Source organism: Oenanthe melanoleuca, chromosome 10 (assembly GCF_029582105.1).
Source record: "Oenanthe melanoleuca isolate GR-GAL-2019-014 chromosome 10, OMel1.0, whole genome shotgun sequence".
NCBI classification, from domain to species: domain Eukaryota; kingdom Metazoa; phylum Chordata; class Aves; order Passeriformes; family Muscicapidae; genus Oenanthe; species Oenanthe melanoleuca.
This window is the reverse complement of record NC_079344.1, coordinates 11,342,323-11,367,569: the sequence shown is the minus strand read 5'-3', so window position 1 is coordinate 11,367,569 and position 25,247 is coordinate 11,342,323. Positions and strand designations below refer to the sequence as shown.

At 42.0% G+C, this 25,247-nt stretch overlaps 1 protein-coding gene across 6 annotated transcripts in view; it reads left to right on the top strand.

The window, feature by feature from the left end:
* Window positions 1-25,247, top strand: part of AKAP13 (A-kinase anchoring protein 13) — a 208,236-nt gene that overhangs the window by 80,638 nt on the left and 102,351 nt on the right. For all 6 annotated transcript variants that reach the window (XM_056500307.1, XM_056500309.1, XM_056500308.1 and 3 more), the window contains 2 exons: window positions 5,730-6,026; window positions 14,301-14,484. In XM_056500307.1, the coding sequence (XP_056356282.1) occupies window positions 5,730-6,026; window positions 14,301-14,484 (481 nt within the window). The remainder of the gene's footprint in view (window positions 1-5,729; window positions 6,027-14,300; window positions 14,485-25,247) is intronic.

The following is a 25,247-nucleotide window of genomic DNA, read 5'->3' as shown; positions in this document are numbered from 1 at the left end:
CAATCTTTGTACTGGTAGACCAGAAGGGTAAACAAGTTGCATAACAAATGGCCACTTGGCAATACCAATTGTGGATTTGAAAATACTCTTAATTGTGAAACAAAAAACCCTTAAAATAGACTAAAACAGCATAGCCAAGAAGACTTTTTGCAGTTCATCCTCTTTGGTGTGTTTAATTGCTTGAGGCAGTGTAATTAAAAGGAAGTGATGCCAGTGCTAGATGACATCAGTCACAGGAAAAAATGATTGAATCTGTGTTGAAATTATTTAAGATGTAATGTGTGGGGTCTTACACTTCCCTGGGTTTTTAGGGCGTCTGCAGTGTGTAAAGGCCTTTAAAAAAATCTTCACTCGCTCTTCAATCTCTCTTTCACCTTTCCAGTGGAAGGTTTGAAAGGAAAAGCAGAGGCTCCTGTCCATTGCTGGTGCTGTGCCTGTGTATTTCTTAAGGCTTCCTGTGTTGCAAGAGTGAATACAGTAACTGTGTGTATTTCACAGATGCACTTCAAAGCTGAGCTCTGATTTTCAGAACCAGAACTCAGGATTGCTGAAGCACGAAAGAAACACTGTTTGGATGGTCACAGGAGATCCCTTGTCTTCCTTTTCCACAAGCCACCAGATGGCAACATCTCTTGGATGCATCTTGGATGCAAATCTGAGATCCTTCATGAGGTTCACAACATTTGTTTTCTGGTTTTCCTGTCCTTAAATCTCTCTGTAAGACCTCTTTCAACCCAGCTCCACCATGGTGACTTGGAGGATGCAATTAGTCTTTAGTCACCTACCAAGCAAGCCCAAACATATGCTTCCAGCAGGGCTTTAAATAGCTGTCCAGGCTGGGGGCCCATTGTTTGATAGCTCCAGTGTGAATTCTGAAAATAGGAGGTTTGGACAGGATTTCCACTTTTGGAGGAGTAGGAAATGAAATCATCTTTTAATAAAGCTCTGTTTAGGGGTGTTTTGTCTCCATGTAGGCCTTGTTAAACAAGAAGAAGTCTGAAGAGTTCAGCTGCTGCCCTTTTAAGTGCACCCCAGATGACAGGCACAGGTAGCAATTAGATGGACAGGTCTAAGCTGTGCATTAACTTACCTGCTAATGCCTTGCAGCTGAGAAATCTCCCCCTGTTCTGGTACTCACTGATCTGCACTGGTACCATGGAAAGGAAGCAGTGCCATCATGCTGAAACATCTCATCTGTTCAGGGATAAGAACAGCCAGACCAGAGCACCAAGCCTTCATTTTTCACTCTCCTGTTGTCCCCAGAGCAAGCTTCATGAACTGTCCCCATTCATTTCCAGTAAGGAATTCTTCAGTTCAAGAGCTGTTGTCTCATTTAAAATATTTTTTAAAGCATGGTTTGATGTGTAGATGAGGAATTCACTTTATAGCAGCAAAATTAGTCACTGTACCCATCCCTGCATAGACTGAAATAGTTTTTTAATTTCTGTGTTTTTCCTGCAATATGTTGGTATTTCTCAAAACAGCTCCAAGTCAAGAGTTGTTTCCAAGCTAGATTTAAAGTAACTAGGAGCAAAAGGAGAAATGGGATAAAATGCAGTGTTGCTGGAGTTAAGGGATGGATTATTTGACTTTTATCACAGTCAAGACAGCATACAAATGACCACATTTGATACTGTAGCCAAAAAAATGGATGAAGAAGGGAAGTGTAGCCATGTAGTCTGAGCTAGTGAGAAACACTGTTAGGTTTGTGAGGAGAGTTAAAACTTGAACGTGGATATTGCTGGATAACACAAGTATGATGGTATTGAATATTTCATCATTTCTGTTGCTATTCTGGCCAAAGGACCTGATTTCTGGAGAGGACTGATGGCAGTTGGAAGGGGTGCTGGGCAGTACTGGGAACCTGATGGCATTATAAAGGATGGAGATTTCTCATCCCTTCTCTGAGGTGCTCTCATCTGTGTGATTTTTTCAGTTACATATGTTTTCAGCCTGTGGAAATGCAAACTTTTGTAAATAGGCTCATTGCTCTTGGCTGCCCTGGTTTAACCCCAGCAGCAACTAAACCCCACACAGCTGCCTCTTGTGCCATGGGGAAGAGAATTGGGAGAGCAAAAGTGAGAAAACTTGAGAGCTGAGATAAAGCCAGGTTAATAGATAAAGCAAAAACCACATACAAACAAAGCAAAACGAGATTAGCTCACTATATTCCATGGGCATGCAGGTGTTCAGCCATCCTCAGGGCAGCAAGGCTCCATCACATGGTGGAGATTTCCTCCTTTCCCCTGCTCTATACACTGACCATAACTCCATGTGGCCTGGGATATTCCTTGGGTCACTTGGGGTCAGCTGTCCTGGTCATGTCCTAACTCCTTGTGCCCCAATCCTGCTCACTGGTGGGGTAGGTGAGAAGAGGAGGCCTTGGGTCTGTGTAAGCAATGCTCAGTAAGAAGGACAATATACCTGGATTATCAAAACTGTTTCTGCACAAATCCAAAGTAGCCCCACGTTAGCTACTGCAAAGAAACTTAACTCTATTCCACCAAAATCAGCCCACTGACATACCCAGAGTTTTTTCTTTTTCCCTTTTCAATGTCAGACATTTTTCTGTTCCATATCTAGGCAGATGTATGAAGGAATGACAGCAGTCCATAGTGGATGGACATAGGTGATGGAACCTGATGGGTGATAACTTGGTGCTTAACCCATGTTAGAAGAAAGCCCTGCTGTCTGCCAGAGGGAGCAGAAAGATGAGGCAAAGGAGCAATACTGACTGTTCTGGCATTGCCTGCAGCTCTATGTGATTGTGGACAAGTTACTTAACCTTGTGAAAATAGATTTGGTTTTGCAGTGATAACCACTTACCTCCTGAGAGTACCAGAAAGCTCAGCTCCCTTCTGGTAATGCTCTGGGACAAGGGCTGTAGAAGTTCAGGATATTAGTCCAGGCCATTGGATCTTTGATGTGGTGAGAAATGTTGCCCCACTGATGGTTCCTTCAGAAGGTTCCTGTGCTGGGGAGATGTTTGCTCACATTGCTCCTGTAGCCGTTTCAAAGCAGGGGGGCAGAGGCCTCTTGAGCAATCTTTCTGGTATTGTCTGCTCCTGTTACATACTGGCTCCCCTTTCATTTGAACTGCCTGCCAAGAGTCAGAACCTGTCCCATGTTCTTACCCCCACGTCTGACATCTCAGATGTGAGGAAGCAGAACATCAAAGCACTGCAGGCAGTTGCTCTTCTAAAGAACGTTCCCTTGGGTTTAGCATGATGCTTGATGGATCCTGTTAGATAAAAATGGATTGGCAGGTGTGTCACTTCTCTTCTAGGCTGCATTCAATATCTGGGGAAGTTTCAGTAGAATCCTTGTTGGCCCCAGGTTGGGACATGGTCTTTCTATCACCTTCCCTTGTGCTGCATTTTGCAGCTGGTGTTTAACACACGCTCCATCCCAAGGAACTTTGTGTACATCCACGATGTGCTGCTTTAAGGAGACCACACGTCTTGACAGAGGTTTCTGTTGTTGTCTCAATGGAGGAGCCTTTGCTGTCCCACAGCAGAGTTTTTTGGCATTGTGAAAAGGAAGTGACTGTCCCAAATGGTTTCTCTGTAGCTGCTCATGGGCCATTTTTGCTTGCTGCTTCAATCCTGAAAGTCCGCTGGCAGAGTAGTCGTATTCGAGGTTATTTTGCAGATGGGATTCTTATGGGAATAGGCAGAAAATATTTTTTAAAAATTGAATCAAAGGTTTAGCTGTCCTCATGCTATTAAGGAAGCTTTTATTGCGTTTGTTTTTTTTAAACTCTGCATTCTAGCAATTTCCCAATGCTCTGTGTTAGGGAGAGCCCAGCTCGCAGGATTTGAGTCAGCTCCTGTAGGCTGACACATTTCTCTCACAGTGTGCATAGAGATCACTGCTTTTGTGGAGGCTGGAAACAAAACTGGTGTCTTAACTGCTCTGTATTTGTCCTTAGGAAGATCAGCAAAGCAAGGAGGTATAGGGGGAGGCATGTACAGCTCTAAATGGTTTAAAGGCAAATTCCCCCAAAGTTGTATCAACCCCGCCCCTTCTCCCTTGAACATTTGTTCAGTCTGTGAATGGGATTCATCTGAGCAGCTGAGTACTAATACAGTAATGTATTAGAATGCACATGCTCTATTTTCAAGAGTGGTAGAAGTTCTTCCTACCCCCTATTCTTCAAAACAACAGAATTAGTAAATCTACTCCTTCAGCTTTCACATCATCCTCTTGCTAATGGGTACCTGGTGCTAGAAGGAAAGAAGTTTTCTCACCTTTCAGCTCCAGAGCATCCTGGTTGTATTGAGCAGTTGCAGCAATATCTGTGTGTGTTTTCCTCCCCTTCTCCACTTGCCTTTGATACCTTTCCAGCTGCATTTGCTCTCCTTAGGAAGCCACAGCCTCATCTCTGACAATTTTGGTGTTACCCACAGTGTCCTAATAGCAGTTTTGACCTTTCAATTAACTTCAGGATTGCCTCTTTCAGCAGACAAAATCTGTACAGATGCCAAAAGCCTCAGAACAGACTTGTGAGGTTGGCTGAAAGACCATGAAGATTAGGGACATATTTTCCCTTTTGTCAGGGAAATCAACAGCAAAAGGCCCCAACAGAAGAAGGAAACTTTCCCACTGACCACAAATGGGGGCTTAAATTGAATTTTCAAGCCTTTAAAAATAAATCATCATTTTGCATTTAATTAAGCAGGGTTTCATGAATGTGGTAGTATGCTGAGGTCATGGGCAAAAAGAAGCTTTTCCAGTAATTAGTGCAGGGTCCATGCTGTTCTGGCAAAAACAGCCATGACGTCAGTCTGAGGCTGGAACAAGAAACTGTGCCACATAGTGAACTTGAAACACAAACCTTATTATTGAAGGGGCATGTCTGACAACTACAAGTTCTGGTTGTGTTGGACACATAGTATATTTTTCCTTTTAAGATTCCAAAAAGGTGCTTGATTTGGTTGGTGTTTGTTTTTTTTTCCCCCCCTTAAGTTTCTGAGTCAGTGGAATTGCTACCATGCTAAGGCCTCCTTTCTCCTGTTTCCCCTGCCCTAAATAAATAATGAAATTCCCAAACCTCCAGCCCTCTTGTTTTGTAAATATGGAAAGTGGCCATTTCCATGTTTTTATGTAGCAGGAGAAGCTTAGTTTTTAGTTTTGTCATGTGAACCCAAATGCAAGAGGCAGGTGCAGCAGTGAGCACACATGGGACATGCCCAGGCAGGTCGTGCTCTCATAGCCATGTAAACCTTTGTTTTAGGGGAAATTCCAATGTTTTCAGTGCAAGCCAAGTGTTGTTACAGCATTTGGAAAATGTAGTTTTGCAGCACTCAGATTCTAGTTTCTGATCAGTTACTGGAGACCTGAGGAGCTGTGTAAGAAAAGTTTGTCCATATAACCTGGCTTTTGGTACGTTAGCAAATTCTTTTACTTAAATTACTTAAAACTCTTGAGTTTAACTTGTTTGTTGTTGCTGAATATAAATAGCCTGGGTTGCTTATAGTTCTTGACTTATATTGGGACAGAGAAGAGTTATACATCTTTTCCTATTATAATCTGTAAGAAATACTTCTCTCTGATGATACATATAAATAACAAAGACAGCGTTATTTTAGAGTTGTGACCCTCAATAACTTGGTCTTACTTGATTTAATGCAAAGAGTGTGTGTGTCAAAGGAATTGCTCAGTTGTGTTTCCTCAGCCCATGCCATTTTTCTTTTTTTTTTACCATTTGTCTGAATTTTGTTTTGCAGGCCATGACTGCTGTGAGACAGTGAAGGTGGCACTTTGTGCCTCTAGAGAAGGTCACCCCGTTCTGGTTGTGGCAGAGGAGAGTTTCCAGTTTGTCCAGGATGAAGCCTACGATGCTGCCCAGTTTCTGGCCACCTGTGCTGGCAACCAGCAGGCGCTGAATTTCACACGGTTCTTGGACCGCTCGAGGCCCCCTGCTGCAGACGTGGATTTTCTGGATGAGAAGGTGGCCTTGGCATTTCGACACCTGAAGCTGCCTGCAGAATGGAACGTGCTGGGAGCAGACCAGTCCCTGAGCGGTGAGGGCTTGGGGGGCACAGTGAGATTTGCAGGTTGGGAGAGAGGTCAAAAGCCTGGGAGAAAGGATTCCCTGCCATGGGAACCTGCCATGTGCCTTCCAAAGGGTGTGGTGGCCTCTGTGCTCAGATGTCCATCCACATCCCATATTTTGTCTTTCAGCCTCCTTAAAATACATAAGATATAAAATATATAATATAAAACATATAAGGTGTAAAATATATAATTGTAACTCATTATTTCTCCAGGTCTTCTCTTATGAAATATCACAAGCTGACAGTCAGTATTTTCACATACACCCTGAAAGGGTTTTTCTGTGTGTGTAACCATAGTGCTATATGCTGAAAGAACCCTGTGTGTAGAATATCCATTGCTTCTGGAAATATCCTTGTGCCAGAAATGTAGTAAATGTTGGTTTTATAGCACAGGTGCAAAACGACTGTAACATGAAAAATAAATGTGATTTTTCTTGGAGAGCTTGAGGCTCTGGCCCTAAGGGTTTTTATCACATCTCTGTTTGCACACAAGACAGGTTGACACTGTAGTTCCTCAAAATAAGCCTGGACAATTTTGCAAACTGAAGAAGGGAAGGGTGGGAAAACTTGACCCTTAACCACAGCAGTGAGGACTACTGAGAGCTTATAAATAAACCCCATGGCTGGCCCAAATTCTCTGGTGGCTGCTGAAGCAGAAATGCTGAGGTGTTCAGGGTGCTATGGTGTGTCTGTGTCCTTGGAGTTCTGCTTATTTTGTCACAAGGGAGTAAAAGGAAACACACGTGAAGACTAGTTCCAGTATGTACAAATCCTTGCTGTAAATTTTCGGGGTATTTTGGCAAATAGTTTCACTTCAGGAATGTGACTGTGAGGCATCTGTTATGTTTTAAAAGATGTAATGGCACAAATACTTGAATAGGGCTGGGATGTGGCTCTCTTGGTGCAGCAGGCTCAGTTCTGCTCACTGCAACAGGGTTTTCCACAGGAGATTTTCTTGCTTTATTTTTCTGCAGATTGCTGACTGCTTTTGTAAAGCTCAATACAAGGACAGGCAATTCCTGTGTTAGCAGACATTAAAATATTTGTTCATATTTAATGTATCCTTGATAGAAATTCAGTAGCTCTCATATGTTTACAAGGAGATAAACACTTGGTATTCTTTTCCTCTGTGTGGAAGTTTCTTTCTGCATTTGAAAAGTGTTGTGATAATGCAGACATTTCTGAATATGGTCACAGCGATCTTAAAAAAAACTCTGAAACTCTGAATTGTTGCTGAGTTTGCAGGAAGGCTGAGATCTGGTTTCTCTTTTTTACTTTGATTCTTCACTGGAAAATCAGCACTTAGGGAAACCAGGCCACAAGATTTACATTGGTTTGCTCAGCATGTGCTTTTGTGCCTGGAAGTCGTGGTTGTGCAGGGCTCTGTATGTTAATGGACTTAAGGAGCATCTCTGGCATCCACAGTGAGAAGGGGGAGCTCTGTAGTGCCAAATTCTGTAACTTTTGAGTGTTTTGGCATCTTGTAATGATGTGTGTGTAGATAGAAGTGAATAATGTCACTAAATGCAAATTTAATTCAAGAATCTAAGTGCTCTAATTTTTGTTAGAGGCAGAGTTATCTGATAGTTTTTTTTTTTGCAGTGAGATATTCACACATAGGGAATTTGGGGGGATTTTTGTGACTGTGACAGGAAGGACTTGTGTGCATAAGCATCCTTCTGGTCATGAAACTAGAGTGAGATGGAAGAGATGTCCCTGGTTTATAATGGAGCACTAGATTAGAAAAACCTCTGTGCTAAAATACAGCACCCTTATACTGGTACTTGTGTGTTAGTTTGTGGGGGGGGGAGAAAAAAGCACTGCAAAGATTGCAGTGTAGGAACAATTAGGCACTTTCTGGCCAATGCCTGCAGTGGGACACCCTGTCCTGCACTGCTTCACTACCTATGAACAGCTTTTGTAATTCATGCTTCACATTTCCCTAAATGTCAGCACCAGATAATTCCCAATAACCTTCCAGAAGGAGAAAATACTATAGAACTGAGAACAAAAGAAAATGTCAGATCACTTCTTGGAAGATGTTTAGCTCTGCTCTGGGCTGGCACATCTCTATGGGCTCTTGTGGGCTGGAAACAAAACGCTGCTGTTCAGCAGGAGCTCTGCAGGCAGGAGTGCCACAGCTGAGGGGAACTGCTGCTCACAGGAGGCTGCTGTGTCAAACACACTTAAAGGTCGACTTTTCAAAGGCCTGAAGGAGGAATCTAACTTCTGCAAAATTAGGAAGTAATGGCTTTCTGCAGGTAGAAGCTGGGTACAAGGCTGAATTTTGAGGAGGGGGTGGCTTTGTGTGGAGGCTTCCCCCTGCTTTTGCCTGCACCCAGGCTTTGAGCAGAGGGCAGGGAGTTCCCTGCTGTCACCCAGAGGGCAGAGAGGCTGCTGAAAGTCTCCTGAGGCTGTTGAACTCATCTGCTGTGTCACTAAAAAGACACAGCTGCAGAACTGGGGATGGGAGCATCTGGGACATGACAGGTCCTTGGGCTCCATTCTCCTGCTGGGACAGGCAGAGGGTACTCAGCCATTTGGGGGGATGAACTGGGAGGCAGAAGAGAGCCCGGGGCAGTGTGTGGCTGGGGAAGAGCACAGTCCCTGAGACACAGCTGTGCTCTTCACCAGGCATACACTGACCCTCCAGAGCAAGCAGTTCCTGGGTCTTGCTCTATGATATTTGTCTATCTCTATGAACTCCAATGGCATCCACAATTTCAGAATATTCATAATTAAGGATTAGTCTTGTTACTGTGGTATTCCAAACCCAGCATTTCTTTCAGGTGCCTTATAATCATGTCTGTCTTAATAATTACAAGTGCACTGTAACTTTATAAAGAACATAGTTGTTACTGCTGTCAAAAGTGGGGCTATTTACTGTTCTCAGTGGCATTTAAAGGCAGCTATTTAAATGGAACAGATTGTTACACTTTATGTCTAGAAATCAAAATTTAATACGTATCCTGAGGATGTATGCAATGTAAATACAGGACTGTGATGTTCTATTTTAAATTACTGAAGAGAAAATAAGCTAACTAGAAAACCACAACTGAATATTTTGAGGTATGAGTAATGATTATAGCTTGTTTTTGTTGCAGTGGGATAAAAAAAAGGAGAAAACAATTAGGGAGGATCTGAGGCTCAGGTATGAAAAGCTTAGGTTAATTGTATCACTGGTAAACAGATCACTTTCAAAATAACTTGGAAGTAATAGTCTGACACAACCTTTGAGGAAACAGTCTTTCCATTTTGCTGATTAACAGTGAATGGTGAAACTCAGAACTGTGGTTGATTTTTGATTGTGGGAGCTTTCTGAGGTTCTTCAGGAGCTGGTTAATGTTAGCATGGGGTTGCAGTGATCACTGTGATATGGAGCAATTCCCCTGGGAGTTTAAGGACTGCTGTGAGATAGTGAGCCAGGTTTTCAAGCAGATAACCAGGAGACCATCAGATTAGATAGAACACTTAACTGATTGCAGTTACTGATGTGTTGAATATGTAGAGCTTCCCAGAAACGCTCCAGGATAAACATGGTCCTTTGGTAAGTACTGTTTGGGAAATTAAACTCCATGACCTCACCAGGTGGAGGGTGGATATAGAGGGAAACTCTCTGCCCTTTTTTGAAACAGTCTGAATGTATTAGGATTATGGGTTTAATAGCTTCATGTACAAAACCAGTAGGATTTCAGTGTATAGGACAACATGAGTGTCACTGGGAATAAAGATCATAAATTGGGTTGTTTTTTTTTTTTTTTTGCATGAAGGGAGAATGTCTGAAGAGAGAAAGTCACAAAAAAAATCTTATTTTAAATGAAATATCCTTAAAAACCTTTTAAAAACTTTCAGAATTTGGTTATTAGTAGCTAGTCTTTTTTCTCATGGGAGGATGCTAAAGTTATGCTACTGATGATGTATTTCAGGCATGGAGCTTTAATCTGTTCATCTGCTGCACTCTTGTTATAGTTTCTCTTGGAACCCTTTCAATGTAATAGTTACAGGTGTTCTTTTGGTTGGGTTTCATATCTTTTCCAGTCTGCTGCTCAGCTTCTGTGCTCTCTGATAAAGGATGGTATGGTATAAATCAGCATGATCTGTTCAGTGCCAACAGCACAAAGTGCTCTGTTCAGCAGCAGTCCTTGATAAGATGTAAAAAGTCTTTTCCAAAACTAAATTTAGTGCCCTCTGCAGTGGAAAAATGGAAGCAGAAAGCAATTCTTGTTCAGACAGCATCAGAAATGCTCAAGACTGAGATGTGCCATTTAGTCTATGGCTGAGAAATTGTTGGCATGAGAATGTTCCTGTTCCCTTTGATACTGGCGGGAATGGGGACACGGAGAGCTTTTGGTGTGCTTTGAAAAATTTCTTGTTTATCAGATTAGAAAAGGAATTACCCACACATCTTTTTGTTAACTGAGCTCATAACTCCAAACACAACATCTTTGCCTTGACCTTTCTGCAGGGCAGTTGTTCTGCTGGAGCCTTTCTCTAGGACTCAATGTGAGGTGGCAACTTGGTTCTGGGGTTTTTTCCCCTCATTTCTCAAGGGTTGGTCTGAGCAGTGAGAACATTTCCAGCAGAAAGCAAGATTTTGAGGCCAGGTGTGATGGTAGATTTCCAAATTGCTGAGTCTACCTGAGTTTGGGTGAGAACCAAGTGAAGGTCACAAGCACAGGAAAATGAAACAATGCTACCCCATTCCATGGCTGGCTCGTGAGATGGCTCAGGGCATGGGGATAAACTGAGCATGAGGTATAGTTTACTCTATCTGGAAAGGTATTTTAATAAAGGAACAGTAGTTCTTTTAGTGTTTTTGTTGTTTAATCAGGTTTGAAATGAAAGTTTTTACTTAGTGCTCTTGGGCGTGTCATACCCAAAAGTTTTTTTTCCTTCAATGCTTATTTATTTTGTGCTAATAGCACCTTAAACCTTAATCCTTTACTGTTAGCAAAGTACATGTGACAGTCTTCTATGGAAATTTGGTCCTCAGTTGCGCAGATAAACTGTCTGTTCACGTATCACAGCAGAAAAAAATGACACAAAAATAATATATCCAAAGTCTTGTGTTTTGCCAGCTGGACTAGAGTACCCTGCCATTATGGGGCAATAATCATATGTTTCAACTCTTGCCTATTACTAGGAAACGAGAAAGAAACAAAACAATCTTGGCCTTTTCAGTATCGTGTGTCTTGCATTTCCACAATTTCCTAATTGCCAGAAGCTTCTTGTTGACATTCAAACTACAGCCATTTTAAGATGAGGAGCTCTTGCTTGGTATGTGGTAGGAGAAGGAGCTCTAGCTTTTACATGTTAAAGCTTTTGATATTCTTTCATGCATGGGACATTTTGCATCACCACAAGATCATAAAATCATTGACTGAATTTCCAACATTTTTTGTGACAAGATTCATCCCTTCAAAGGTAGGAAGTCTGAAGGGATCTGTCTTTCCTCCTCCTCTCTCCATCCAGTAAAATGTCCACACTTGATGCAGACCAGCTCTTGTTTAGTTTTGAGCAACACCATACACCAACAGATGTATTTTCATTATGTATTAGTAGTTAATCCAGCCCACAGATGGCACATGCCTTTTTAACTGTCACCATGCAAGTTTTGCACACTCCAGAACCTTCCAGAGCCATTGCCTGGGGCTCCTGCAGTTGCTGGATGTACAGTACTTTGTCTCTTGTGCTGCCATCATCTGTGCCCATCTGTTAGGGTGGCCTCATGCCAGGTTCTGTGTCAGGCAGAGCTTTCCAAAAGTGGATAGTGAGCCTGTGTGTTTAATATGCTCTGGTGGCAACACGCCACCTCTTCTTGTCCAGATCCTGCGTGCACACTGTCACTGCCCAAAGGCATCAGGGCAGGGCCACATTCACTTCAGTTGTGTTTACAGACACCTCCATGCAAGCTCTGGAACTACCCTGTCCACTGATCCTGTGATAAAGAAGATTGTTTCAATAGAACAGGAAAGAAGAAGATTGATTCAATGGAACCTTCTCAGAAGGTGCAGTCATATCAACAGATTGGGACAATTTGGGATTGTGACAACTGGGAGGGACCATCTCATCTTTGGAGGTGTGAGATGGAGAGAAGCACCCATTTGGCTCAGGGACAAGAGGAATATCTGCCTGCATCTTGCAGAACTTGCAGCTGCCAGTGTGTGTTTAATGGTGAACCATGAGCTGGTGAGCAGAAGATGCTGCTCCCTATTGGTAATGCTCTCAGCTGCAGGACCAGGAAGCATTTTGGTCCAGGGATCTGTGCTTATGCTTTGCAGGTCTGTGCTCAGCTATGGGGCAAGACTGTTCTAGTTAGGAAGGTGATTTTCCCTTTCAACAAAGCAGCCATAACAGGAGATCCCATGTGAGAACAGGACGTGGTCAGACCAGTACAGCACATGCTTTATTTGGATGGCAGTTGTTTGCTCTAACAGAAGTGCTTTTGTGCCTCCTGCCCCTGTAGGAAGAATTACACCAGATTAGTTATGTACAGGTAGTGTGGGAGCTTTGTGCATGTACAAGTTCTTTGAGTTAAACATTTGCTTTCACTCTGGAAAAGTCTAACCTGTGTCAACATTTTGCAATCTTTCTTTTGTGTCTGTTTATATGCTGTATTATTTTTCTTTTTTCTTTAAATCCAGGGCTGCAACTGTTGATTAATATCCATGTTGTGCTATTTCTAAATCACTATGCTCTGTAGCATTTAATACCAAATCCTTCTCATTACTTAGCCAAAGGCTGAGAATTTGTCTCTGGGAGAGCTCAGCCATTCCCTTTTCTCTGATCAGCTGGAACCTCCATTCAGAACGTTTGTGTATTCAGGGCAGCTTGGTTTTGCTTTAGGGTAATCAAGAGGAGGTTAGGGGGAAGACTTGGTTTGTAGCCAGAGACGTAATTTGGAGTCATTCAGAAGTGAAACGGTGCCAGAAAGCCTTTGGTTCTTGCATACAGATTAGTTCTTCAGAATTTGATCCAAAAAGTTATGAAAAATTGTGTGTGAGGTAGGGGACAACTGCCCATTTTTGCTTTGTTTTGTTTTTCACCAGAGGTCTTAATGATGTCCCTAAAGTAAGTAAATAAGCAAGAAAAACAGCAGCACTTTGAAGAAGTGATTTCTCTAGGGGCACACTTCTTAAAGAAAAAAATACAGAATTAAATCCTAAAGCCATTATGTGCATGCATTTTGAAACCTGTTGTATAGGTTTGGCTGGCACCCAAATTTCTGTGATATTAAATAATTTCTGTGATGTTAAAGGGTTTATACCAAGTGTGCTCATTGGCATGGCTTTCTGAGACCAAGTTGGTGCTTTTTTGTTGTTGTTGCTGTCAGTCAATATTGAAATCCTTTGTTAATTAAAAGAACAAATTTTTATTTCTTGCAGTTTTTTTAACCCAAATGCGTTTGCCTTTCATACAGAAATAACAAGCTTTGATCTGCAAAAGCTGGATTTCAGCAGTGCATCTGGAGCTCATTTCTGGTTAAAGCTTTTCAGTGCATCATTCTAGGGCTGCAGCTTTTGGAGTAGGGGGATATTTTTCTAGATGAAAGCTCAGGCTCAAGAGTGACTTTTACCAAATTAGAAGGTCACGATTATTAAATAGAAAAAGCAGCAGTGGAGATTGGTAGTTTATAAATGCTGCTACTGAGAATGACAGAGCTACTGTACTAAGCTGAGAAAAGCTGGTCTGAGGCATAATCAAACCAGAAAAGAAAACCCATACTTCTTTTTAATTTTTTTTTCTGTATGAGTTTTTAAACAGTTCTCTTTTTTATAACTGCTTTGAATATATGCATGAAATGTAATTTTTTATATTTTTCATGCCTTGGGATCAGTCAGCATCCTGTTAGATAAAAAAATTTGTCCATCCCTAAAACCTGGTGCTGGTTGTGTGAGGAGAAGGTTTGGACATCCAGGAAAACCCACCTGACCATGCTTCTGTTTGGGTGTGCTGTAGCTTGGTGGTGGGTGTTCAGGAAATGGTGGGGTTTTCACATTGACTTCTGTGGTCAGTCTCAGCATGAGAGTCCTAAGCCCCACTGAAGCATGTCCCTTGGGTTAACACTGGTGTCACCTCGATATTGGCAGCCAGGCTGTTTTTCCAGGTGCTGCAGGTTCCTTTGGGCTGTCACCTCCATGCCAGCTGCAGTGTGCTGGGGCTGGGATGTGGGGATATAACATTCCCCTAACCCACAAGCCTACAAACTCCCCTTTCTTTCTTTCTTTTTCCCCTTCCCAGAGAACATCCCTCGGGAGACGCTGATGCACTTCGCGGTGCGGCTGGGGCTGCTGCGGCTGACGTGGTTCCTGCTCCAGCAGCCGGGTGGAAGAGGAGCTCTCAGCATCCACAACAACGAAGGGGCAACTCCTGTCAGCTTGGCCTTGGAGAGGGGCTACCAGAAGCTGCACCAGCTTTTGACAGAGTAAGGATGATTTGGTGGTTCCTCTGCTGGGGTTCCATTCTCTACCATGCTTGGCTTTGCTGTACATTATCACTCAGTGGTGTCTGAGGGCTGTGCTCCATCCTTAAAGGCAATTTTGGTATAATTTTGCTTTTACCATTCTTGCTTGCAGCAGTAGGGGCACTCCTGAGGGTTTAGGGGAAATGCAGTAATATTTTTTGGGAGGTTTCTTGTTGCTCAGTATTCTGCTTCCAGCTGTCTTGTGAAGTTCAAAGTGAGTCACTGTAATATTGACTGATTAAGACAAATCTTATGCAAACACAAATTAAGCTTTTCTTCAAGCAAGCACAACTGCCCAGTAGAGGGGAGCTAACAGGCTTTGCAGTAGTGGACTGTTGTGTTCTTACTTTTTGGACAGGGAGTTTTATAATTACATGAAATAGTGATTGTTATATTGAAGTAAGGCAGCATCTTGTAGAGAATAGGCATTTTACCAGTGTGTATAAAAAAAGGAAGGTAAGAATAGATGGAAATATTTAAAGGAGAACAGAATATTTAACAGAAACAGGTCTCTTGTAAATGGTCTTGAGAAAAAGCCAGGTCTTACTACACAAAGCAAGTAACTAGTGGCATGAGCATTTATTGCACTGCTTTACAAGAAATCCTTTGGAAGATGGCAAGTTAGTTTTGAGCAGCAAATGTTTGGAGATCTAGCTATAATAGCCGAGGCTAATAAAGACAAAGAGCTTAAAAAAATCTCAAGGGGGCTGTTTGTATAGAAGAAAAGATTTAGTCTCTGTGTGTGTTATTCTGGTGCCTGGTTCTCTTAAGCTTTGTTATAAACTTTGTGTTTCTGAATTGACTTCTCCAATACTTGGGGGTTTATGTTGAGTGACCCAATGTCATGTTAGGAGTCTGCTGTGCTATCTACATTATCATGCAACATTCCCTGTTACAAATTGTAAATTATCCTGCTTTCTGTAGTTGTTGGGTGCAGTGCTGGGGGACAGAAAATTTGATCCATATTGCTGGAGTGATTGCATTTAAATTTTATCCTTAAATTCAGGCAGCCACATGGAAAGTGAAGGTGAAGGAGGAGGTGGAGGGTGAGATGGGAGCTCTACCCAAATACCTTCTCCTGCCACCCTTGCTGGCATCAATACAGAGAGAATGACAGTGTTACATTTTTTTCTCCATCAAGGTCAACAGTCATACTGTGAAAACACAACTGTCTCACAGGCTATACTGTAAAAAAAGGGATGTCAAATTCATCCTGTAACTGCAGCAAGGTTCTCCAAGGTGAGATTAACCACATTAACAGGCTTTACATACTGTCAGGAAGCTGAAGCTGACCAAAACTTTATTATAGAGCTCACAGCAAGTACTGCAACCCAAATGTGAGTAGAGGTGGAAATTTAAATAAAAATGGGAAGTAAACAAAACTATTACAACAGCTATTCTTGTATTAGATGAAGTATTTCACAACCGGCTCCAGTTTTGGAATGGCAGTTCTCACTCAGTGGTATGAAAAGAGGACTGGGATTCCATTATATTGTCCTGTGCCATTGGCTTTAAGGAATGCTGCTGGCTCAATCCATGGAATTTCTCTGATGACCTTTGCATTTTGTCTTTGAAAATAAGACACAAGCAACTGCAGAAAAGTTACCATCAAGGTCCCAATTCCTATTCTTGGTATATCCTTAAACTGTTCTTTGTGATTTGTTTTCCTCTTGGACTGCTGGGTGGAAATACAATGTATAAACATCTGACAGCTGTGCCACAGGTCTGAAAACTCTTCTATTGCCATGGAGCCCTTCAAACAGAAATCCTGGTTCCCTTTTCTCAGTGGGTGGGATGGTGTTGGAGCATCGTGGAATGACCTTGGGACTGGCTGGAGCACTGGAGCAGTGACATGGGGATGGCCACAGTCCTTCCTCATGGGAGGGTGGTGTTGACAAAATGGACACATCCTGATTCCTCAGCAGTGATTTTTTTATTATTATTATTATGCTGAGCATTTTCTGCAATAAGATGCGATCAAGACTTGAAAATCCCTATTGGGAGGAGAAATACTGAGCTTCAAAACACAGAAAATTCCATTAAGAGAGCAAGTGCCATTTATGTGCTGTCAAAACACAAAGGACACTGTACAACCTCTTTTCTGCCCTCTGCCTATGCTCACACTGTATAATCCATGCACACAAATTTGGCACACAGCTTATCCCACTCAGCAAAACACAGGGCAGCAACTCATGCTAGTGAGGGCCCCTACAAAGGAGTCATTATTTTTTACAAGTAATTAAACTGCACTATGCCAAATAAATGAATGCAGCATGTTTTGTGATGCATTATCCTTGGGGGGAATTTATTGTTCTCTTGCTTGCTAATTTGCAGGGACCTTGCATTTTACAGTGATTCTCCCAGCCAGCATTGGATGGGGTGAAATTTTGCCATAATTAGGATACAATCATTAAAGAGCAGACATAAAACCTTCTCCATTGTTGTAGTTTTGCCTTGGTTTGTCTGCAAAGTAGCGTGATTCAGCTGCAGTGTAAATACTTTCCTCAAAAACTAATTTCACTGGTGACATTTTGAATTTCTGTTTATCTGATGAACTTTCATTTCTCAGCTTTGGCAGTATTTCATGTAAAAAAAAATAAAAGGTGCTTCTTATGTAAGTTTTCCATTCCTGGAAGTATTCTGTTCTGTGGTGTGCACTGGCTTTTCATCCTCAGACAGCAAAGCTGCATGGGCTGGTTCTTTTCAGACCCAAACAAGGAGCTGCCACAAAGCCTGTGTAGGTCACCATTGAGAGTCAACAGCAGCATTCATTAACAAATATTCACCTAAGAAAATAAATATCATCATCAGTAAACATTCATCACTTGTGTATCATTCCTGAGGGGACTTGTTTTATCTCCAAGATGAAAACTGTGCAGTAAACAGTGTCCTGCAGTGCAAAAAGAAAAGGATAGTGAGAAGGGCAGTAGTTTTATAGAGGAAAAATGTACATAAAGATTTATAAGTAAAGATAACTTTGGAAATGGTGCAGTTTGCACCAAAGCCTTCTTTGAGTTTCAGCTATTTCCAGAGTGGAGGTCTGTGGTTGAAGCCTGTTTCTCCCTGGTGTTGGAGTGTTGGAGCTGGGTGATGCTGACTGCAGGGTGCTGGTTCTGGAGTACTCTGGTTACCAGTGAGTAACTGGACAGCTGCAGAGTGCAGGAGTTGGTGTTTCCCAATGCAGTCAGGGCAGTAACACAATCCCCTGCCAGCTCCATGTTCTGCAGGGCTTTTACAGCAATGGGGAAAATGGCTTCAAGCACCAGGAGCGTGCAGGATTGCAGAGAGCTGCTTTGTAAAACATGCAAACACTGATCTGCTTGCTGATTTTATTTCTGTCTAGTAACATTTCCAGCAAAGCCAAACGCTTGTAGTTCATTCACAGCTGACAGTGATTTATGGCCTCTCAAAAAGGGAAGTGAGAGAAAAATAAAGCCTATTTAAAAAAAAATTAAATTGCACTTTTCTAATCCCAGCAAAGAATTGCAACAGTCTCTGAATTTTTTACTGTCAACTTTTTTTACTTTTGCTGTTTTCACTGCTTTTTGGTCTAAAGTGTTTCTGCACAGTTCTGGGATTGCTCTTCCCTTCAGATTTCCTGGTAACAATCAGGAGGCTTAGTCTGTGAAACTGTAAATTAGTACAAGTCTGTATTTCCAAAATAAAAATGATTTAATTAACACACATAAGGAATAACTCACTGGTAGCAGAAGGGTTTTGTGAATGTTTTTCAATCCATGATTATCACTTGCTATTGTTCTGATTTTACATAAGGAATTGGTGAAGTCTGGGCTGTAATCTCAGTGGTGCCTCTCAAATAAGGATGCTTTTTCAGTGACTTTACTTTTACAGCTAAAGACACTTTTCTGCTTTTCTGAGCCAGATTTGCAAGAGGATTTGTATGTCTTTTTTTTTTTTTTTTTTTTTTTTTTTTTTTTTACCCCAATTTACCAGGCCCTTTAAGCAAGTGTTTGATTTCAGAAATACCCAGTTTATGTTCAGCACATGTTTAAGCATGATCTTAAAATCAGTCACATGGTATACATATATTTTATTTCTGGCTAAGCAGAATCTGAGGCTGTAAGGTTTATTGAATTAGTGCTGATGTTTCTCCATCTGTTCTTTCACTCCTAACCAAGCAACAAATCCATTTGGTCACTATTTGTGGAGCTGAGTTTGTGGTATGTCTTGCTGTGGTGTGGCAGGAGAACAGTTGACTTTGTATCTACAAATGATGGCACAAGATTAAAGTGTTAAGAGGGATTCAAAAATGTTAGAAGGGCACTGAAAGAGGACTCAGAGGTGTGTGTTAAGGAGATGCTGTTTAGCTACAGACAGTCATGTCTTTGTGGGAGGGCCAGTGGTCTACAGGGTCTAGTTTTGTGGTGTAGGATTTTCAGCTGAAACACCATCATTTAATAGCCTTATTATCATGATTAGAAAGATGCTGAGGTGCTGTGGGTTTCTTTTGGCACAACAGAGGAGCAGACTGGGAGTGGGAGGATGGGGCAACCAGGTGTGAACGTGATGGAGCAGGAAGAGTTTGTGTTTCTCTCTTCCACCTACTCACCCCACATCATGTTCCAACTTTTGCTGACTTCCTTGTGTGTTCCCACATCCCTATGAAGAGTTTTCCTTGTTTGGCTCTCTCCTCTCCTTTGTTTTGTATGCAACCATCTCTGAATACAGAAGAGAGAGAAGGCTTAGTTTGTGATAGAAACAGCTTTTTAATGTTTCTGTATTCCCACTCAGAAATTGTGGTCCTGGGAGATCATGGAAAAAGACTTGTGAGCATGAGAAAGAAGAGATTTAGAAGAGATTTGAAAATATTTGGTAAGGTATAAGAAGAAATTATTCTCCTTCCCCCAGCAATACTGATCTGGAAGTGTTCCCAAAAATTATAGGGGCCATAGCTGCTGGACAGCCTTGTGTGGTTGGTGAGTGATTATGAGAGACCAGCTCTGTTTCAGGATAAATTTAGAAAATGCAGATAAGTGGTTTCCCAGAACTGCTGGGGTTTTGGCCTCAGGCATGGGCTAGCTGGATACCCAACTAGGATGCTCATATTTAGTCTCTGGAGCAGATTTGCTCCAAGCAGTGACATTCATGGTAGGAGTTAGAGTCTGAACAGATGGTTGTAGAAGAAGTCTTTGTAAACTGCTGTGTCAGAGGCAGCCAAAGGCAAGGCTTCTTCTCGGGGCTGTGTGCAGAGCCAGTGACCACGCTCGCTTGCAGCATGTGGAGATGTTCTGCAGAGACAGCTCTGCTTCCAAATCACTTACCCTGATCTGAGATGCTGTTTTTAGCTGTAAACACTGCTTGCTGAAGTGTTCTCCATGATAGTGCTTTTTTTATTTCAAGTGCAACAAATGGCATCTGTTTTCACTCTTCAGTGCATTTCATAGAGTCACCTTAAATTCCCTTTGTTTACTGATGAGTCTCCTGGTGGACATTGGGTTCTGTGTTGGACCTACATCCACATCCTGAGCAGGACATCCTTCTCATAATGCTCACCATAATGCTCTGAAAATAAAACAAATGGAAAATGCATTTAATAACAGTTAACTCCATAACTCTTATGGAATGCAGATTGTACTTTTTGGCAAATATAGTTGATAAGAGTTTGTAGCTGTATTTTTTTTTTTTAATGCATAATTAACATTGGAGCCTAAGAAATGCTTGGGTTTAGAAGGGTTTAGAAGTACAGGCCTGTTGTGTTTGGAAATATTGGACATGCTCCCTTAGCATGTGTGCATCTTCAAACAACTGTTGAAGGACCAAGCCAGCTTTTCTCTCTATGATTTACTGCTGTATAGTGTATTGATCAATGAGAAGTTAGCATTACATATTTTGAATTCAGTTATTAAATACTTTAATCTGATATTGAAGGGTAGGTTATGCAATCCTGAATTCAGTTTGGTGTCAGAACCCACAGCTGCAGTTTGTGTTTGTGCGAGGCACTGGAAGGGGTTAGTCATTATTTCTACATCAGATGAACTTTTAACTCTTTCTTTCAACATCAAAACTATTCAAATTAGTGAGCAATATGTAGGTTTTTCTTATATGTAGGTTTTTCTACTTTCCTGAGGCATTTGGAACACTTGGAAACACCTGAAGTATGAATTCTGTGTTTATTAAATCTCTTTCCAATTTGAAAATAGTTGATTTATTTTAACTCATTTCAGCACATGCTGGTTGCATGTGTTTGCTGGGTCTCATATACAATGCATATGGATGGTTATAAAAACGAGGAGGTGCAAGAAAGTGTTTGTGTGCATTAGTGTTTTGTATATCACTGAAGATTTTGGGTGCAAATTTCGTCATATAGATACAAAGCCTGCATTACCCCAACACTTCTGCAAATAGCACTGAAGTTCTGTTCAGATTTCTAAGATAGATTGGTTTAAATGCTGGTGACTGCATTGAGTGTGGGTGCTGGGTTTCCCAGGAGGGATTGTTGGCTTGTTTTAAATTGCCTGTGCTGTGGGCATGTTGCACAATCACCACCAATCCTATCCCTGTAGGCACCTTTCCTTGTTTATCCCAGATCACTGTCTGTCTGATCTGGTATTTTCACTGTGATACCATAATAATAGTAATAAAAGGAATGTAAGATTAGAATTTCAATTTAGTTACATTTTTATTTACCTTACAGATAAGAGCATCTAAATTTTGGGCTTTTCCTAGCTTTTCATGCAGCCATAATGGTAGGAGCTTCATTTAATTTTTTCTTAATTGATTTTTCCTTTTGTTCATTTTTTCTTTGCCATGTGGATCTAAGGGCTGGTGCTTTCAGAGTAAACCCACAGCTGTTGTCAGGCTTGCAGTAATATCCTAAGAACTGGAAATGCTAGTGAGCTTGTTTTGTTTCAGCTCAGAAATCTGGAGGGGATATCCCCAGGAAATAACACCTTGAGTTCCCACACTGCCTTCCTCACCCCTTTGTGAAACAGTAGGATAAATCTTCCTAACATTAAATTTTGCTTAACTCACTGAGGCTTTTTCATTCATCTTCTGATCTCTTCCTCCTTCCTCTTCCTCTCGTCTCAAACCTTGTCTCTTGAGAACATGCCTGCTGTGAGCGCTGGCACCTTCAGTTTCAGACCCTTGTTACTGAGCAGTTTCTGCAGCTTTTGAGGGCAGGCAGAGCTTTTAATCAAGTGGTGGTTTGTTGTTTTTTGGGGTTTTTTTTTGTTCTCCTTTTCTGGTTTATCTTCCCTCTTCTGAAAAATCTCTCGCCCATATCTGCCGGAAGCCAGGAGCCGTGCGGTGTGGCTTTCCTTTCCTTTTTCCGCCGCTCACTCTCTGCTCCCCTGCCAGATGAGGAGAGATTCAGCACGTGAGTACAGTACAGCTCTGCCTTGAAAAGGGACCAGTCTGCTTGGGCAGTGCTGGGAGGTTTAAATAAAAACACTTCCTACTTATCATCCCATCCCAGCTTGCATGGGGCTTGGGGCAGCCTGCTCTGGCGGAAGGTGTCCCTACCCATGTTGGAGCTAGATGATCTTTAAGGTCCCTTCCAACCAAACCATTCTGTGATTTCCTGATTTATCAGCTTGAGATATATGCCAGATGGGCAGGAATTGATCCTGTAGTTTCAGCAATCTGATCAGCTATCAGATGTATGTCAAGTATTTTTCCTTCTCCTCTCTCTCTGTTTGAACTTGTCATCCTTCTTTAAGCCACCTTTCTGCAGATGAAGGGTGGGCTGGTAAGTTTGTTCTTTATTGCATCCAAAAATTTCTCTTCTGGGTTTAACTTCATGGGACAGAAGACTGACCACAGCTGGAGGACTTTTTCCAGGCTTTTTCAGTGGGCCATGGCATGGTTGTGCAGAGGGTAGAGCTAGTGAACACTATCAGCCATCTCAGGCACTCCTTGCTATTTTTACCAAGATACTTTCTTCTGTGAAAATTGAGCTCAGAAATGTTTCTTACAAAATGTTCAGTTCACTGGTATCTGTTACGTATTTTGATGGGAAACTGTTGAAAAGGGAAGATGAGAAAGATTTGACCCAGGATGGTTGAATCCCATAAGAAGACAGATTTCCGTTGTTTCTGGCAAAGTGCGGTAAACTGGATTTTTGTGCTGAACAAAAGCAGATTTTCTAACTTCTTGAAAGCTGGAGTTTGTATACATATTTTTGCTAATAAATCTTCAGTAAGTATTTGCATATCTGTTTTTATCTCCTAGTAGAGCAACTTGGATATGCACTCCTATATAACCACTTCAAAAATTCCAAGTCTGGACAAAATAAGTATCTTTCACAGCCAGGAAGTACAAAATGCATAACAGCAAATCTTTTTTCGTGGAAGAAAGTGTGTTTTTATCATCTCTCAGTAAAACCCAGGACTTGCAATAGGACATGCAGGAAAGGCACAAGCAGTGAAGCTCAGTGTATGAGGGCAAATGAGCAGGAGTGTCTTCTCAAATGGCCTTGGAGGTGATTGCCTGAACAACAGGAACAGTGGTGGGAAAATGAGTTAACGCTTGTGAATCCTCATTTGTCCTCTCTGCTTCAGATCATTAGGTCTGGGATGGAGCAGAATATGAAAGGGTTGATTTGAAGGAGGCAGTAGATTGAACCATTCACTATCTCACTGTTTTATTTTGTGTAATGAAGGTGACTGCTACTAAAAATGAGACCTTGGAGTTTGTACTTGGCTGGATGTGAGAAACTTCTTGCTTTCTCAAAAGGTTTAAAGCTTTTCATCAAGTGTAACACAGACTGGCAGCTTGAATATGAAAAGAAACTGCTCTCTTTGTAAGCAAAAGTGAGTGTTTGATCCATCTGGGCCGTGTGAAGGTTGCGGATTGCTGGAGGGGTGGATGCACTCGCGGTGTTGCAGGGGACTCTGCCTGTCATCTCGCTCCAGATGGAGCCTTTTGAAGTTGCTGAGGGCCCTTTGAGGCTCACCAAGCCATGCAGGCAGCTTTGTGGGTGCTGATTTGGAGATGCTGTGAGGGTCCTTGAAGCTGATGAGAAAGTGGAGCAGTGGATTGCACACAGTTCTTTAATCTGGCTGCTGTTGTCCCCATGAGTGGGTGACTTTGTGCTGCCTTGTACTCTGAGAGTGGCTCTGACTACAGTGGTTTCTCATACATGACAGCTGAAGAGAAAAATACTCCAGACAGAAATGTCTGTGTTTCCTTGATAAAGCAAGGTCATTTCTTTAGTTACTTGTAATGGCTCAGTTGACTTCAGTGCCTCTGTGGATTTATACCAATCACCTCCAGAAACTGGCTGCTTCCTTCTGTTTCTCTGTGGAAATATTGATTCTGCTTAAAGCAAGTGTAATTCTGCTGAAGTCAAGTCATGACTGAGATAAATGGTGGTGAATGGTGGAAGTCATAGTAATGTTTTGTCTGAATTTCCTTGCAGATTTAGCCCAAAATGAGTCACAGACAGGGGTGGGTGGCTGTGCTGGGGCAGAGCAGGGGCAGCCATTGCCACCAGCATTGCTTGCACGGGTTTCTCTGCCTCTCATGAACCATTTGACTGTTTCCCCACCCTGCTCTGCCCATTCCTGTTGCTGATCATGGTGTTTGCTCGTTATGACTTTGCTTTCTAGATTGCTTGGCTTCCCAGAGAGATAGCCCTGTGGCTTGCTGAAGGGCCTTGCCCATAAGAAAGATTTGCTAATTTTAAAACAAGAACTCTCAGAAAAGATTCTGAAAACTGTGTAGTTTTCCATGCTTGGTGGCATGCATTTGTGTTTATGTACCTTCTTGAATTCCTAATTATTTTTAAAAAATCATAGCTCTGCCCCTTCCCAGGAAATTTGTACTTGGGAAGGAAAGGGAGATCTGAAAATAGTTAGTCTCTGCAACAGGGAGGGGACATCATAGAATCATGGAGAAGTTTGATTTGGAAGGGACCTTTAAAGGACATCTAGTCCAGCCTCCAACCCAGCTCATAGATAGGGCTGTATGTCAATAGATGTATTACTGTTAGGAGGAAGACAAGAAAATTCCCTTTTCTTGTACCCCTGAGCAGGTCAGTGTCATCCCCTGTTCGTGCAACATTCCTGGGGTTTTGCTCCATGTCTCTCCTGGGGGGTGCAGGGCTTGGTGGGGTGGTGCACAAGCTGCTGTCTGGGAGGATCAAAAAAGATTGTGGGTTTCCTGAATCAGTTCTGATTCAAAATGAAATATGTGAACCTGAAGGTGTTTGAAGGTGTTTGCTCACCACCTCATTGGGCCTGTGTAGCTGCTGTGTAGCTTGGTTACACCTGAGGAATTACTGCTTTGGGTGGTGCAAAATCAGGGTTTGCTGTTCAGAAAGAATAGAAATTTCTATTGAGTACATTTACCCACTAAGTTACTTTTCTGATCTACAGCATCTTTTTTTCCTTTCTTTCCTTTGGATTGGTAAAAAGAAAGCCCATGATAGTGCTGCAGAAATCAGCCTGTCTCACAACACTGAGACATCTTGCACAGAAGCAGTTTCACAGAGCAAGTTCAGTTCATTTCAGGAATGAAAAAATTGCTGCAATTTGGTGGTTGTTGGGTGTTTGTGAGCACTGTACTGGCTTTGGTGTTGAAGTTGTACCATGAAAGTTTGCATTCCTTCCAACCTATCCCTTTGCTGTTCAGCCTTTCAGGTGTCTGCTGTTCTGTGACAGCTGCTTTGGTGATCTTCACCTGTGATAAATTTGATTTAAAATGCAGTTGTCATGCCCTTAGCTGCTAGTCTGTCACAGTCTGGAGTAAAAACTACTGAT